Genomic DNA, 16,060 nt, shown 5'->3' on the forward strand with positions numbered 1-16,060 from the left:
CTGTCTCTGTATTAAAAACTGTTGTAATGCTGAATGACTTTGCCTGTGTATTATAAAATAAATTATATTCTAAAACTCTTTACCCTTCTTGTTCTTCTCCTTGGTGACCACCGTCATGGCCATGGTGCTGACCTGGGCCTGGGTCTCACTGATGCCCCCTCCTGGTAGCCTGCTGACCTGCAGGGACCTGAAGGCACTCTTCAGGGTGTTCTTACCGCCCGTGTCACGCCGTTCCCCGTCACGTCGCTTCTCCGCCAGCGACGCCAGCCAGTAGTCCACCTGCAGCCCGATGGTGTCCACACCATGAGGCATACTGGGGCTCCTGGAACAGGAAGGGGAGGGGCCGGAGACAGGAAAAGGTGGGGGTTAGGGTACAATGCAGGAAAGGGGAAATTACGGAGGTTCTTGGTTAAAAATGCCAAAAGGCTGTGTTGTTTTGGGAGGTTTAGTTAGGGGGTATTTAGTGACAGAGCAGGTTATGGATTCAGGGGCATACATGTCAAACAGCGCATCAACCCTGACCCTGAGTCAGGTCACGCCACAGAGGACAGTAGAGTCTGTTACAGCACTAAACCCCATCACAATGATGGGCTATAACACTAGAACCTGCTGATGTTGCGGTGTTTGTTTTTATCTGTAGTCAGACTTGACTTTCAGCAGGACAGACAAGAAGGGGACAGAATGAACCTGAGACGGATGATCTGATCTGTTTTGAGGAGAAAAGGGACTGTTGGGAATATTTCTCTCTCTCTCTCTTTTTACCTCCCTCTCTAACTCTTTGTCTCTCTCTCTTTTGCTCTCTCTCTAACTCTTTGTCTCTCTCTCTTTTGCTCTCTCTCTAACTCTTTGTCTCTCTCTCTAACTCTTTGTCTCTCTCTCTCCATCCCTCTCTCTCTCTCTAACTCTTTGTCTCTCTCTCTCTTGTTCCCCTCTCTCAGAGAAGAGGCAACGCTGTCAGGTCCTTGGGGGCCACAGTGTATACTGTCTATAGGTTAGCGTTCCTATCATGGACTTAGACATAAAATATGTGTCCAAACACTCTCTGGCACTTAAATGATCCATTCAATGATTGCCCAGAAAGAGAAGAGAAAACGTAGCAACTGGAATGATCCTCTAATAAGAAATGAAAGACGACAGCCATGCCAGGGGTTGCAGACCTACCCCTGTACTGCCTGAACACTGCCCATGGAGGGAGAGGAGGGGGGAGTGGCAACCTCTTTGATCAGCCCAGCGGGAGAGCTGTGGGAGGGAGGGGATGTAGAGGGAACAGCAAGGCTGACTGCCACACCCTCTTCTGTGTCTCCTAGGCAAGAATAGATGACGGTGAGATAAATGTTATTATTTGTTTCAAAATAAGTGTATGTATATACACTAAAGTATATATACACTACCGGTAAAAAGGTTTCAAACATCTACTCATGCAAGGGTTTTTCTTTATTTTTCTACTATTTTCTACATTGTAGAATAATAGTGAAGACATCAAAACTATGAAATAACACATATGGAATCATGTAGTAACCAAAAAAAGTGCTAAAAAAAATCCAAATATATTTTAGATTTGAGATTCTTCAAATAGCCACCCGTTGCCTTGATGACAGCTTTGCACATTCTTGGCATTCTAGCATACCAGCTTCACCTGGCATGCTTTTCCAACAGTCTTGAAGGACTTCCCACATATGTTGAGTACTTGTTAGCTGCTTTTCCTTCACTCTGCGGTCCAACTCATCCCAAACCATCTCAATTAGGTTGAGGTCCGGGGATTGTGGAGGCCAGGTCATCTGATGCAGCACTCCATCACTCTCCTTCTCGATAAAATAGCTCTTACACAGACTGGAGGTGTGTTGAGTCATAGGCCCACTAAGCCCAAACCAGAAGGGATGGTGTATCGCTGCAGAATGCTGTGGTAGCCATGCTGGTTAAGTGTGCCTTGAATACTAAATAAATGACAGTGTCACCAGCAAAGCACCCCCACACCATCACACCTCCTCCTCCATGCTTCATGGTGGGAAACACACATGCAGAGATCATCCGTTCAACCACACGTTTCACAAAGACACAGCGGTTGGAACCAAAAATCTACAATTTCCACCGGTCAAACGTCCATTGACCGTGTTTCTTGGCCCAAGCAAGTCTCTTCTTCTTATTGGTGTCCATTAGCAGTGGTTTCTTTGCAGCAATTCAACCATAAAGGCCTGATTCACGCTGTCTCCTGTGAACAGTTGATGTTGAGATGTGTCTCCTACTTGATCTCTGTGTAGCATTTATTTGGGCTGCAATTTCTGAGGCTTGTAACTCTAATGAACTTATCCTCTGAAGCAGAGGTAACTCTGGGTCTTCCTTACCTGTGGCGGTCCTCATGAGAGCCAGTTTCATCATAGCGCTTGATGGTTTTTGCGACTGCACTTGAAGGAACTTTCAAAGTTTTCGAAATGTTCCGTATTGACTGACCTTCATGTCTTAAAGTAATGATGGACTGTTGTTTCTCTTTGCTTATTTGAGCAGTTCTTGCCATAATATGGACCGGGTCTGTATACCACCCCTACCTTGTCACAACACAACTGATTGGCTCAAACGCATTAAGAAGGAAAGAAATTCCACAAATTAACTTTTAAGAAGGCACACCTGTTAATTGAAATCCATTCCAGGTGACTACCTCATTAAGCTGGTTGAGAGAATCCCAAGAGTGTGCCAAGCTGTCATCAAGCCAAAGGGTGGCTATTTGAAGAATCTCAAATATATTTTGATTTGTTTAACACTTTTATGGTTACTACATGATTCTATGTGTTATTTCATAGTTTTGATGTCTTCACTTTTATTCTACAATGTAGAAAATAGTCAAAATAAAGAAAAACCCTTGAATGAGTAGACGTTCTCAAACTTTTGACCAGTAATGTAGATGTCATAAAATAGGCATGCTTTTTGGAAGAGGTAACAAAGTGAATGTCTTTATTGCTTTTTAAACCACCTACCAGTAGAGGATGGACCATGCTCAATCAGACCAACCTTCACCACCTGAGAGACATGACAACATCCTGTTACTGCAACATCAGGAAACATCAGGAAAAACACCGCATGTTCCTATAGAAACTCAAGGGTAGCTCTATGGAAGAGGCCACAGAGAGAACTAGACGTTTGGTTTGTACACATACCCCAATGAAGGGAATGAACTTCTGGTAGGAATCTTCATCGTGCCTGGAGAGAGAGAGAGAGAATGTTTTATATGGGTTTTAATGAAATACCATCTTCTGGTTAAGGTGTGTGTGTGTTACCACTCACGTCCTGTGTTTACAGGTAAGCATGGCCTCAGCGATGGGCAGCTGGTGTGTGACTGTGGCGCCACTGATGTACTGAGAGATCCTACCTGCCACGTCCAACTGGACTACAGTGCAGGGAAACAGGAAGACAGGTCAAAGGGTTAGAGGTCACTGGTGAGAGGTCAGGCCCTGTGTGCTAACGTTATGTATCCAGATCCAGTATGTGTTTACCTTTCTGTGGGGGTTCAGAGTGGATGAACACGTCTCCCCACGCCCCATCTAAGAATGCAGAGCTGTAACGGTTGTCTAGGGCACCCAGGTGCTTAGCAACAGGATGACAGCCTATGAGCGAGAGAAAGGGTTCTATTTTAGTGATCAGCTTGATGACAACAAGTCTTTCATACATCAACAACCCATCGCCACGCCGGTCATCATGAATACCGACGGCCATGTTGTTTGTCTCACCCAGGGGCACCACCAGGAACCTCAGGTGGCTGAGCCAATCAGAGGTCTTGCTGGCCAGCTGGGTGACGAAGAACTGCAGGATGGCACTGAGGTAGCTCTGACTGCCCACCACTGCCACCTTGACTGGCCTGGGCATGGTTGAGTTACAGTTACAACTGAGAGGGAGAGAGGGGAGATGGTTAAAGATAATCACTGACGTCTTACAGCCTTAACTCAGGACTTCATCAATACAGAGTGCAGAGGGATGGAGGGAGAGAGGAAAACAGAGAAGAAGAAGAGAGGGAGAGAAGCAGGAAAGAAAGAGGAAGATAAAGAGAGAGAGATGGGGCAGAGAAGCGGAGAGAGAGAGGATAAAAAGAAAGGATGCAGGAAGGAGTGAAAAGCAAAGATAGCGACAGTGGAATAAATGAGCGAAGAGAATATTCAACTGAATATTGTCTGTGACTGTGAGCTCTAAATATTTCATAGACAGACAGATTAACAGATCATACAAAACGTGTTAGATCCGACAGACTCACAACTTTGGGTGTGCGTCCGTGTGTGTGTGTGAGACTCACAACTTCTGGATGCGTGTGAGGACAGCAGAAAGCACCGCCTGGATCTCAGCTCCTGAACACGTACACACCACCGGGTGCCTCTGTACCTGCAGCTGCTCTACCACGTACTGGAACACACACACACTTAGGGAACTGCGGCAACATACACGTTTGTTCTGCTGCAACATGCACACTTCTACATAGTTGTTACCTGGCCCTGCCAGTCGGTGCCATTGACCAGGATGAGACTCTCAGGAAGAGAAGAGTCAGACAGCAGGACATGGTTTAGCTGATCATACACCGCCTTCCTCAGGACCTACACCCACAGCACGCACACAAACACACAGCACGCACGCACACACACACACACACACACACAGCACGCACCCACAGCACGCACACAAACACACAGCACGCACCCAAACACACACACACAGCATGCACACAAACACACAGCACGCACCCACACACATAGCATACACCCACACGCACAGCACACGTGCGCACGCACCCACACACACACACACGCACACACCCACACAGCACGCACGCAGGCACCCACACACACAACACGCACACAAACACAGAGCACGCACCCACACACACAGCACGCACACAAACACACAGCATGCACCCACAAACACACAGCACGCACCCACACACACAGCACGCACACAAACACACACCCACACAAACATGAAGTGGAACAGTTTCTTATTAGATGACTCATAAAAGCATACATAATTTCTTCACGTCGTCATGGGTACATTTATGTGCTTTATTCAGACAAGAAGAAGAGATCAAGAGGAAGAGAGACAAGCTTTGTTTCTTGGCGTATAATGTGCAGTGTTTTATATAATGTGCAGTGTTTTATATATAATGTGCAGTGTTTTATATATAATGTGCTGTGTTTTATATATAATGTGCAGTGTTTTATATATAATGTGCAGTGTTTTATATATAATGTGCAGTGTTTTATATATAATGTGCTGTGTTCTATATATAATGTGCAGTGTTTTATATATAATGTGCAGTGTTTTATATATAATGTGCAGTGTTTTATATATAATGTGCAGTGTTTATATATAATGTGCAGTGTTTTATATATAATGTGCAGTGTTTTATATATAATGTGCAGTGTTTTATATAGTGGTGTTTTATTATAATGTGCAGTGTTTTATATATAATGTGCAGTGTTTTATATATAATGTGCAGTGTTTTATATATAATGTGCAGTTTTATATATAATGTGCAGTGTTTTATATATAATGTGCAGTGTTTTATATATAATGTGCAGTGTTTATATATAATGTGCAGTGTTTTATATATAATGTGCAGTGTTTATATATAATGTGCAGTTTTTATATATAATGTGCAGTGTTTTATATATAATGTGCAGTGTTTTATGTTTTATATATAATGTGCAGTGTTTTATATATAATGTGCAGTGTGTTTATATATAATGTGCAGTGTTTTATATATAATGTGCAGTGTTTTATATATAATGTGCAGTGTTTTTTTATATATAATGTGCAGTGTTTTATATATAATGTGCAGTTTTTTATATATAATGTGCAGTGTTTTATATATAATGTGCTGTGTTTTATATATAATATGCAGTGTTTTATATATAATGTGCTGTGTTTTATATAATGTGCAGTGTTTTATATATAATGTGCAGTGTTTTATATATAATGTGCAGTGTTTTATATAATGTGCAGTGTTTTATATATAATGTGCAGTGTTTTATATATAATGTGCAGTTTTTATATATAATGTGCAGTGTTTTATATATAATGTGCAGTGTTTTATATATAATGTGCAGTGTTTTATATATAATGTGCAGTGTTTTATATATAATGTGCAGTGTTTTATATAATGTGCAGTGTTTTATATATAATGTGCAGTGTTTTATATATAATGTGCAGTTTTTTATATATAATGTGCAGTGTTTTATATATAATGTGCAGTGTTTTATATATAATGTGCAGTGTTTTATATATAATGTGCAGTGTTTTATATAATGTGCAGTGTTTTATATATAATGTGCTGTGTTTTTATATAATGTGCAGTGTTTTATATATAATGTGCAGTGTTTTATATATAATGTGCAGTGTTTTATATATAATGTGCTGTGTTTTATATAATGTGCAGTGTTTTATATATAATGTGCAGTTTTTATATATAATGTGCAGTGTTTTATATATAATGTGCAGTGTTTTATATATAATGTGCAGTGTTTTATATATAATGTTTTATATATAATATGCAGTGTTTTATATATAATGTGCAGTGTTTTATATATAATGCGCTGTGTTTTTACATAATGTGCAGTGTTTTATATATAATGCGCAGTGTTTTATATATAATGCGCTGTGTTTTATATATAATGTGCTGTGTTTTTTATAATGTGCAGTTTTTTATATATAATGTGCAGTGTTTTATATATAATGTGCAGTGTTTTTATATGCGCTGTGTTTTTATATAATGTGCAGTGTTTTATATATAATGCGCAGTGTTTTATATATAATGTGCAGTGTTTTTGTATAATGTGCAGTTTTTATATATAATGTGCAGTGTTTTATATATAATGTGCAGTGTTTTATATATAATGTGCAGTGTTTTATATATAATGTGCAGTGTTTTATATATAATGTGCAGTGTTTTATATATAATGTGCAGTGTTTTATATATAATGTGCTGTGTTTTATATATAATATGCTGTGTTTTATATATAATGTGCTGTGTTTTATATATAATGCGCAGTGTTTTATATATAATGTGCTGTGTTTTTGTATAATGTGCTGTGTTTTTTTTATATAATGTGCTGTGTTTTTTAAATATAATGTGCAGGTTTTGGGGTTAAGGTAAAGGTTTAGGGGTTAATGTTAGGGTAAGGATTAGGTTTAGGGGTTAGGGTTAGGTTTAGGGGTTAAGGTTAGGGTAAGGTGTTAGGGTAGGGTTAGGTTTTCGGGTTACGGTTATGGTAAGGGTTAGGTAAAAAGGATTTTGAACGAGAATCAATTGTTGGTCCCCAAAAAGTCCTCACAAGTATAGTAAGACGTGTGTGTGCGCGCGTGCGTGTGTGCATACAGTATGTGAGAGTGTGACATTCTCTAAGCAAGAATTTCTGTGTATGTTTGAAGAGCATCAATGAATGTTTACATATACCAATATGAACATATATGTCTAAGAATGTGTGTGTGTTACCTGTGAGCTGCGTCCCAGTTCGGGGGACCTCTCGCTGTCAGAGATGTTGGTCTTCGCCCCTTCACTGATTGGTTTAGACAGCTGCCTCTCCTTCATAGGAGTATTGCTCTGTCTCTTCTGTTTGGGGGTGTGGCCTCCGCCGTCCAACCTGAGGGAGATGTTTCAACTCCAAATCAACCTGTAGCCCGTAGCAACATTACCCAGAGGAGTATGAAATGGAAAATATTCTACCTGGCCTCTTAAGAGAAAAATGGAAAATATTCTACCTGGCCTCTTAAGAGAAAAATGGAAAATATTCTACCTGGCCTCTTAAGAGAAAAATGGAAAATATTCTACCTGGCCTCTTAAGAGAAAAATGGAAAATATTCTACCTGGCCTCTTAAGAGAAAATGTAAATGGAAAAATGGAGTGTGTTGGTGCTTGTTTGTGTTCGTTACCTGGGGGAGGGCATAGTCTGTCCTCCTTCACTCTTACTGCTCTTCAGGGGTGTACAGGGTTTCTCAGCCACCGACACCTTAATGCAGGGGCCCTCTGGAAACATCTCCTGATCGTTCAACTCCTACACACACAACACACATTAGCTCGAGTTGACTTCTACTACTACTACAACACACACACACACACACACACACACACACACACACACACACACACATTAGCTCGAGTTGACTTCTACTACTACTACTACTACTACTACTACTACTACTACTACTACACACACACACACACACACACACACACACACACACACACACACACACACACACACACACACACACACACACACACACACACACACACACACACACACACACACACACACACCTACTCTGGATTGTTAATTGGACTCGTTCTGGCATTTCTAGATGTTTTGTTCAGATTAGAGACACACTACTAGAAACAACAGCACCTGCTTTAACATCTGCAAATCTGTGTACGCGACCAATAAACTTTGATTTGATTTGGAGTGTCTCACCAGTGTGTCTGTCTCGGAGAGGGCCTCTACCTCCAGGTTACGACTGTGAGAGTGTTTCATCTGCTCCCCCTGCTGGAGACACACAGGAAACACAGTCACACCTGCAGGGAATCTCAATCCTTCAGTCTCTCCCCCTTACTCTAACATCCCTCTCCTCTGTCTCCATTCTGTTTACAACCCATCTACAAGATGTTTCTCCCTTCCTCCCTCCCTCTCTCTCTCTCTCCCCTGCTCCCTCCCTCCCTCTCTATCCCCTCCTGTCTCTCTCTCCCCCTCCTCCCTCCCTCTCTCCCCTCCTCCCTCCCTCTCTCCTGTCCTCCCTCCCTCTCTCTCCCCTCCTGTCTCCCTCCCTCTCTCTTCCCTCCTGTCTCCCTCCCTCTCTCTTTCTCTCTCCCTTCCTCCCACCCTCTCTCCCTCCCCCTCCCCTCTCTCTCCTCCTCCTCTCTCTCCCCTCCCCCTCCCCTCTCTCCTCCTCTTCTCTCTCTCTCCTCCTCCTCCCTCTCTCGCTCTCCCCCTCCTCGCTCCCCCTCCCTCTCTCTCTCTCTCTTCCTTCCTGGCTCTCTCCACCCTCTACCCCCGGACGCTCTATCTCCCCCACTCTCACTCTCCCCTCCTCCCTCTCTCCCCTCATATCTCCCTCTCTCTCCCCTCCTCCCTCCCTCTCTCTCCTCCTCCTCCCTCCCTCTCTCGCCCTCCCCCCCCTCCTCTCCCCTCCTCCCTCCCTCCCTCCCTCTTCTCTTCCTTCCTGGCTCTTTCCACCCTCTACCCCCCGGACGCTCTATCTCCCCCACTCTCACTCTCCCCTCCTCCCTCTCTCCCCTCATATCTCCCTCTCTCTCCCCTCCTCCCTCCCTCTCTCTCTTCCTTCCTAGCTCTCTCCACCCTCTACCCCCGGACGCTCTATCTCCCCCACTCTCCCTCTCCCCTCCTCCCTCTCTCCCCTCATATCTCCCTCTCTCTCCCCTCCTCCCTCCCTCTCTCTCTTCCTTCCTAGCTCTCTCCACCCTCTACCCCCCGGACGCTCTATCTCCCCCACTCTCACTCTCCCCTCTCTCCTTCCCTTCCCTCCCCTCCATCTTACTTACAGGGTTGAAGCAGGCGTCACGTCCCAGGCTCCCCCCTCTGCTGTTCAGACTGGTGATCTCTGTCTGAGAGCTGGACTGAGACATCCCCTCAAAGAACGGCCTGGATGGCCACACACAGAGGAGCAATACATGTTGGCACAGATTGAAACACTTTTCTGTCACATTTTTAAACCAATCACATACACCGTTCCCTAATCTATCAAGTTCTAATGATCAAGACCGAATGCCAAGTTCAACCGAAGATTCTGAATCCATTTCACCATCCATCTATTCATTTGATTAGTGGAATACTGGCTTGATAAGATGATGAGAATCGGATGTTTAGGAATGACAAGTGTTCATAATCATACCAGTGTTCATAATCATACCAGAGTTCATAATCATACCAGAGTTCATAATCATACCAGAGTTCATAATCATACCAGTGTTCATAATCATACCAGAGTTCATAATCATACCAGAGTTCATAATCATATCAGAGTTCATAATCATACCAGAGTTCATAATCATACCAGAGTATTCTCAATAACAGTAGAATGTACTGTCATTTCTTGACCAGCAGAGGGGGCAGCATACTGAGGTACTAACTGGCCGTAACTGCACTTCCTTTGTGCCTGTTTTCTCTGTTCCTACGTCCCTTATATGGGAATGTATACTTCACACAGAGACTCAGGAGCGTTGATTCCTCTATAGGCCTCTTTCATATACATTGCTGACTGTTTGGGTTAGACGCACTGCGGGTTCTGGCTGTGTGTGGCACCATAACAGCTACCTGAGTTTAGGTTTGGGTGTGCTGAGGATGCTGTCCGTCTCCTCCATCTCTGGTCCGCTGTCAGAGGGGTTGTACATCTCCAGACTGTCATACAACTCATCTAAATCCTCCTCCACTTCCTGGATCTGTTCTCTAGAGACATGCTCCAGACCAAAACCCACCTGCACACACACACACACACACACACACACACACACACACACACACACACACACACACACACACACACACACACACACACACACACACAGTGATCAAACACACACACACACACACACACACACACACACACACACACACACACAGGGGCATTAGCAGTGATCAAATACATGGATACACACACACACACACACATAAACACACAGGGGCATTAGCAGTGATCAAACACACACACACACACACACACACACACGACTCTCAGTTGTGCAACCACATCTCCAGCACTGCATAGTACATAGTACATAGCACACTGCATAGTACACTGCATAGTACATAGTACATAGTACACTGCATAGTACACCGCAAAGTAGACAGCATAGGACACTGCATAGCACATAGTACACTGCATAGTACATAGTACACTGCATAGTACACAGTACATAGTACACTGCATAGTACACAGTACACTGCATAGTACACTACATAGTATACCGCCAAATACACCGCAAAGTAGACAGCATAGGACACTGCATAGCACATAGTACACCACATAGTACACCGCATAGTACATAGTACACCGCATAGCACATAGTACACTGCATAGCACATAGTACACTGCATAGTACATAGTACACTGCATAGTAAATAGTACACTACATAGTACACTGCATAGTACATAGTACACTGTATAGTACATAGTACACTGCATAGTACACTATATAGTGCATAGTACTCTGCACAGTACACTGTATAGTGCATAGTACACTGCACAGTACACTGTATAGTGCATAGTACACTGTATAGTACATAGTACACTGCATAGTACACTGTATAGTACATAGTACACTGTATAGTGCATAGTACACTGCATAGTACACTGTATAGTGCATAGTACACTGTATAGTGCATAGTACACTGCATAGTACACCAACACCTTCAATTACAATGATACTTTGTGCACCAGGCACACAAAAGGTGTTCAGAGATGAGTGAAGGAAACAAAACAGAGAGGGGGAAAACTGCACAAGTATGTATAAGACAGAGAAAGTAACAACTGAAAGTTTGAGTTGAGACATATTTTATGTCTCTTAGTCAATAAGTAAGAGAGACAGAGAGAGATAGGAGAGAGAGACAGGACTTAGAGAGACAGACAGAGAGGGAGACAAAGAGAGAGAGATAGGAGAGAGAGAGCCCGACAGAGATAGATAGGAGAGAGCGAGAGAGATAGGAGAGAAGAGAGAAACGGAAAGGGAGAGAGAGACAGACAGAGACAGACAGAGATAGGAGAGACAGAGACAGAGAGAGATGGATAGGAGAGTGAGAGAGAGACACAGAGAGAGAGATAGAGAGATAGGAGAGAAGAGAGAAACAGAAAGGGAGAGAGAGACAGACAGAGACAGGAGAGACAGACAGAGACAGAGAGAGATAGATAGGAGAGAGTGAGAGAGAGACACAGAGAGAGAGAGAGAGAGAGAAGAGAGAAAGACGCTTACCTCATCTGAAACTTTGAATCTTTTCAGCAGGGCCACAAACTTCTGCTTGATGTTGGGTTGCTGTAAAAGAGACCAGGATGATTTTCCGCTGAGTCAAGTGTTCTGTCTAATGACCCACAGAACCATGAGTTAATGGATAACTGTCTACCAGCCACCTGGGCCATCCCTCCCTGTTTCAGACCCTTTTCTATTGTTGCTGCCTCTTGATTAGGACGCTGTGTAATGGGTGCGTGTTGGTGGCAGGAAAGTCAGGCGCAGGAGAACCAACTTGGTAAAACGCAGTTGTTTAATAAATGCTGATAAATCTCCAAAAACCAAAATGTACAAAATAACAAAAGTGTGAACAAAACCCGTTGCACACCAACATAATATATGCACATCACATACAATCAAACCATCTCAGACAAGGACATGAGGGGAAACAGAGGGTTAAATACCCTCTGTTTCCCCTCAATTCCATGCAACATGGAATTGATGGGATTGGAACCAGGTGTGATGGAAGACAAGACAAAACCAATGGAAAATGAAAAATGGATCAGCGATGGCTCGAAGATCGGTGACGTCGGCTGCCAAACACCGCCCAAACAAGGAGAGGGACCGACTTTGGCGGAAGTCGTAACACTCTGTCTACAAAGACAGTAATGAATATCAACTGGACTGCAGGACTAGAAAACAGATCAGTTGAGGTGGCTAATGCTAATGCTGACGATGATGAAGATCATTATTAAATTCATATTGGATAGTGTACAGTGTGATGTGTCATTCAGGGGATATTACAGCCATGGCCTCATTCTGCACTGTCTGCTGGCCGCAGGTGGTGTGATTGGGGAGTAGTGTGTGTGTGTGTGTGTGCGTGTGTGTGTGTCCACAGGCGGTGTTGTTAGGGAGCAGTGATGACAGACAGCCCCACCGTGACCTTCACAGGACAAACCCATTAATAACCCTCCCTCCCAATTCCCTCCCGCTGTCACACACACACACACACACACACACACACACACACACACACACACACACACACACACACACACACACACACACACACACACACACACACACACACACAACACACACACACACACACACACACACAACATAACATAAATACAGCAAAGACTTATACAAACCCCTGATACACTGCCCTTGTCACTACAAATCGCTGCCTCATCGCAATTTACGGAGCTGCCGACAAGTGTATGTTAATCGGTTTTGGCCGTGTGTGTGTGTATGTGTGTGTATGTGTGTGTGTGTGTGTGTGTGTGTGTGTGTTTTGTTTGCGTGGGTGATTGGGTAAATTGTCTGAATTGTCTGTTTTCCTCCCGGGACACTGGCTGACTGAGAGGGATGGAGAGAGAGGAGATAGAGGGAGAGGCTGACTGAGGAGAGGGATGGAGAGAGAGGAGATAGACGGAGAGGCTGACTGAGGAGAGGGGTGGAGAGAGAGGAGGATAGAGGGAGAGGCTGACTGAGGAGAGGGATGGAGAGAGAGGAGATAGACGGAGAGGCTGACTGAGGAGAGGGATGGAGAGAGAGGAGGATAGAGGGAGAGGCTGACTGAGGAGAGGGATGGAGAGAGAGGAGATAGAGGGAGAGGCTGACTGAGGAGAGGGATGGAGAGAGAGGAGATAGAGGGAGAGGCTGACTGAGGAGAGGGATGAGAGAGAGGAGATAGAGGGAGAGGCTGACTGAGGAGAGGGATGGAGAGAGAGGAGATAGAGGGAGAGGCTGACTGAGGAGAGGGATGGAGAGAGAGGAGATAGAGGGAGAGGCTGACTGAGGAGAGGGGTGGAGAGAGAGGAGGATAGAGGGAGAGGCTGACTGAGGAGAGGGATGGAGAGAGAGGAGATAGACAGAGAGGCTGACTGAGGAGAGGGATGGAGAGAGAGGAGGATAGAGGGAGAGGCTGACTGAGGAGAGGGATGGAGAGAGAGGAGATAGATGGAGAGGCTGACTGAGGAGAGGGGTGGAGAGAGGAGGATAGAGGGAGAGGCTGACTGAGGAGAGGGATGGAGAGAGAGGAGATAGAGGGAGAGGCTGACTGAGGAGAGGGATGGAGAGAGAGGAGATAGAGGGAGAGGCTGACTGAGGAGAGGGATGGAGAGAGAGGAGATAGAGGGAGAGGCTGACTGAGGAGAGGGATGGAGAGAGAGGAGATAGAGGGAGAGGCTGACTGAGGAGAGGGATGGAGAGAGAGGAGCTAGAGGGAGAGGCTGACTGAGGAGAGGGTGGAGGGAGAGGAGATAGAGGGAGAGGCTGACTGAGGAGAGGGGTGGAGAGAGAGGAGATAGAGGGAGAGGCTGACTGAGGAGAGGGATGGAAAGAGAGGAGATAGAGGGAGAGGCTGACTGAGGAGAGGGATGGAGAGAGAAGAGATAGAGGGAGAGGCTGACTGAGGAGAGGGATGGAGAGAGAGGAGATAGAGGGAGAGGCTGACTGAGGAGAGGGATGGAGAGAGAGGAGATAGAGGGAGAGGCTGACTGAGAGGGATAGAGAGAGAAGAGATAGAGGGAGAGGCTGACTGAGGAGAGGGATAGAGAGAGAGGAGATAGAGGGAGAGGCTGACTGAGGAGAGGGATGGAGAGAGAGGAGATAGAGGGAAGAGGCTGACTGAGGAGAGGGGTGGAGAGAGAGGAGATAGAGGGAGAGGCTGACTGAGAGGGATGGAGAGAGAGGAGGATAGAGGGAGAGGCTGACTGAGGAGAGGGATGGAGAGAGAGGAGATAGAGGGAGAGGCTGACTGAGGAGAGGGATGGAGAGAGAGGAGATAGAGGAAGAGGCTGACTGAGGAGAGGGATGGAGAGAGAGGAGATAGAGGGAGAGGCTGACTGAGAGGGATGGAGAGAGGAGGATAGAGGGAGAGGCTGACTGAGGAGAGGGATGGAGAGAGAGGAGATAGAGGGAGAGGCTGACTGAGGAGAGGGATGGAGAGAGAGGAGGATAGAGGGAGAGGCTGACTGAGGAGAGGGGTGGAGAGAGAGGAGATAGAGGGAGAGGCTGACTGAGGAGAGAGATGGAGAGAGAGGAGATAGAGGGAGAGGCTGACTGAGGAGAGGGATGGAGAGAGAGGAGGATAGAGGGAGAGGCTGACTGAGGAGAGGGATGGAGAGAGAGGAGATAGAGGGAGAGGCTGACTGAGGAGAGGGGTGGAGAGAGAGGAGATAGAGGGAGAGGCTGACTGAGGAGAGGGATGGAGAGAGAGGAGGGAGATAGAGGGAGAGGCTGACTGAGGAGAGGGATGAAGAGAGAGGAGGATAGAGGGGAGGATGAGGGAGTGAAAGGGTTTCTCACTCTAGTGATGGAGGCGTTGGAGGTGAGCTTCCGTCTAGGCTTTTTCTTCCTCACCTCATCCTCTTCATCATACAGATACTGAGAGAGAGAGCGAGAGGGAGACAAAGACAGAGAGATCGAGACAGAAAGACAGAGAGAGACAGCAAGAGAGACAGCAAGAAAGACAGACAGTTTGAGAGAAAGACAGAGACAAAGACAGAAGGAGAGAGAGAGACAGCGAGAGAGACAGAGAGAGAGAGTGCGAGAGACATACAGCGAGAGAGAGAGACAAAGACAGCGAGAGAGAGGCAGAGAGAGAGACAAAGACAAAGAGAGAGACAAACAGAGAGACAAAGACAGAGAGAGACAGAGAGAGAGACAAAGAGAGAGACAGAAAGACAAAGACAAAGAGAGAGACAGAGAGAGAGAAAAAGACAAAGTGAGAGACAGAGAGAGAGACAGCAAAAGAGACAAGGAGAGAGAGACAAAGAGAGAGAGAGAAAACAGAAAGAGAGAGAGTAAAAGACAGGAGGAGAAAGAGAGAGAAAGACAGAAAGAGAACGAGACAGAGAGAGAGACAGCGAGAGAGAGACAGCGAGAGAGAGACAAAGACAGTGAGAGAGACAAAGACAAAGAGAGAAACAGAGACAGTGAGACAGAAAGACAACGAGACAGAGAGAGACAGCAAGTGAGAGAAACAGCGAGAGAGAGAGAGAACATGAAAGAGAGAGACAGAGAGGGACAGAAAGAGAACAAGAGAGACAGACAGAGAGAGAGACAGAGAGAGAGCGAGAGAGACAGAGAGAGAGGATGTGAGAGAGAGAGAGAGAGAGAGAGAGAGAG

At 45.2% G+C, this 16,060-nt stretch overlaps 1 protein-coding gene across 1 annotated transcript in view; it reads right to left on the bottom strand.

Moving 5' to 3' along the window:
- LOC112260978 (phosphofurin acidic cluster sorting protein 1) overlaps positions 1-16,060 on the bottom strand; it is a 94,956-nt gene that overhangs the window by 4,216 nt on the left and 74,680 nt on the right. Inside the window, exons 7-22 of the mRNA XM_042328206.1 lie at positions 15,239-15,316; positions 11,951-12,010; positions 10,299-10,459; positions 9,527-9,626; positions 8,442-8,513; positions 7,903-8,024; positions 7,466-7,613; positions 4,467-4,571; positions 4,277-4,383; positions 3,720-3,874; positions 3,486-3,596; positions 3,277-3,379; positions 3,150-3,192; positions 2,970-3,012; positions 1,162-1,303; positions 84-322 (exon numbers count right to left, since the gene is read on the bottom strand). Of these exons, the coding sequence (XP_042184140.1) occupies positions 84-322; positions 1,162-1,303; positions 2,970-3,012; positions 3,150-3,192; positions 3,277-3,379; positions 3,486-3,596; positions 3,720-3,874; positions 4,277-4,383; positions 4,467-4,571; positions 7,466-7,613; positions 7,903-8,024; positions 8,442-8,513; positions 9,527-9,626; positions 10,299-10,459; positions 11,951-12,010; positions 15,239-15,316 (1,789 nt within the window). The remainder of the gene's footprint in view (positions 1-83; positions 323-1,161; positions 1,304-2,969; positions 3,013-3,149; positions 3,193-3,276; positions 3,380-3,485; positions 3,597-3,719; positions 3,875-4,276; positions 4,384-4,466; positions 4,572-7,465; positions 7,614-7,902; positions 8,025-8,441; positions 8,514-9,526; positions 9,627-10,298; positions 10,460-11,950; positions 12,011-15,238; positions 15,317-16,060) is intronic.

Source organism: Oncorhynchus tshawytscha, linkage group LG10 (assembly GCF_018296145.1).
Source record: "Oncorhynchus tshawytscha isolate Ot180627B linkage group LG10, Otsh_v2.0, whole genome shotgun sequence".
In the NCBI taxonomy this organism is placed as follows: domain Eukaryota; kingdom Metazoa; phylum Chordata; class Actinopteri; order Salmoniformes; family Salmonidae; genus Oncorhynchus; species Oncorhynchus tshawytscha.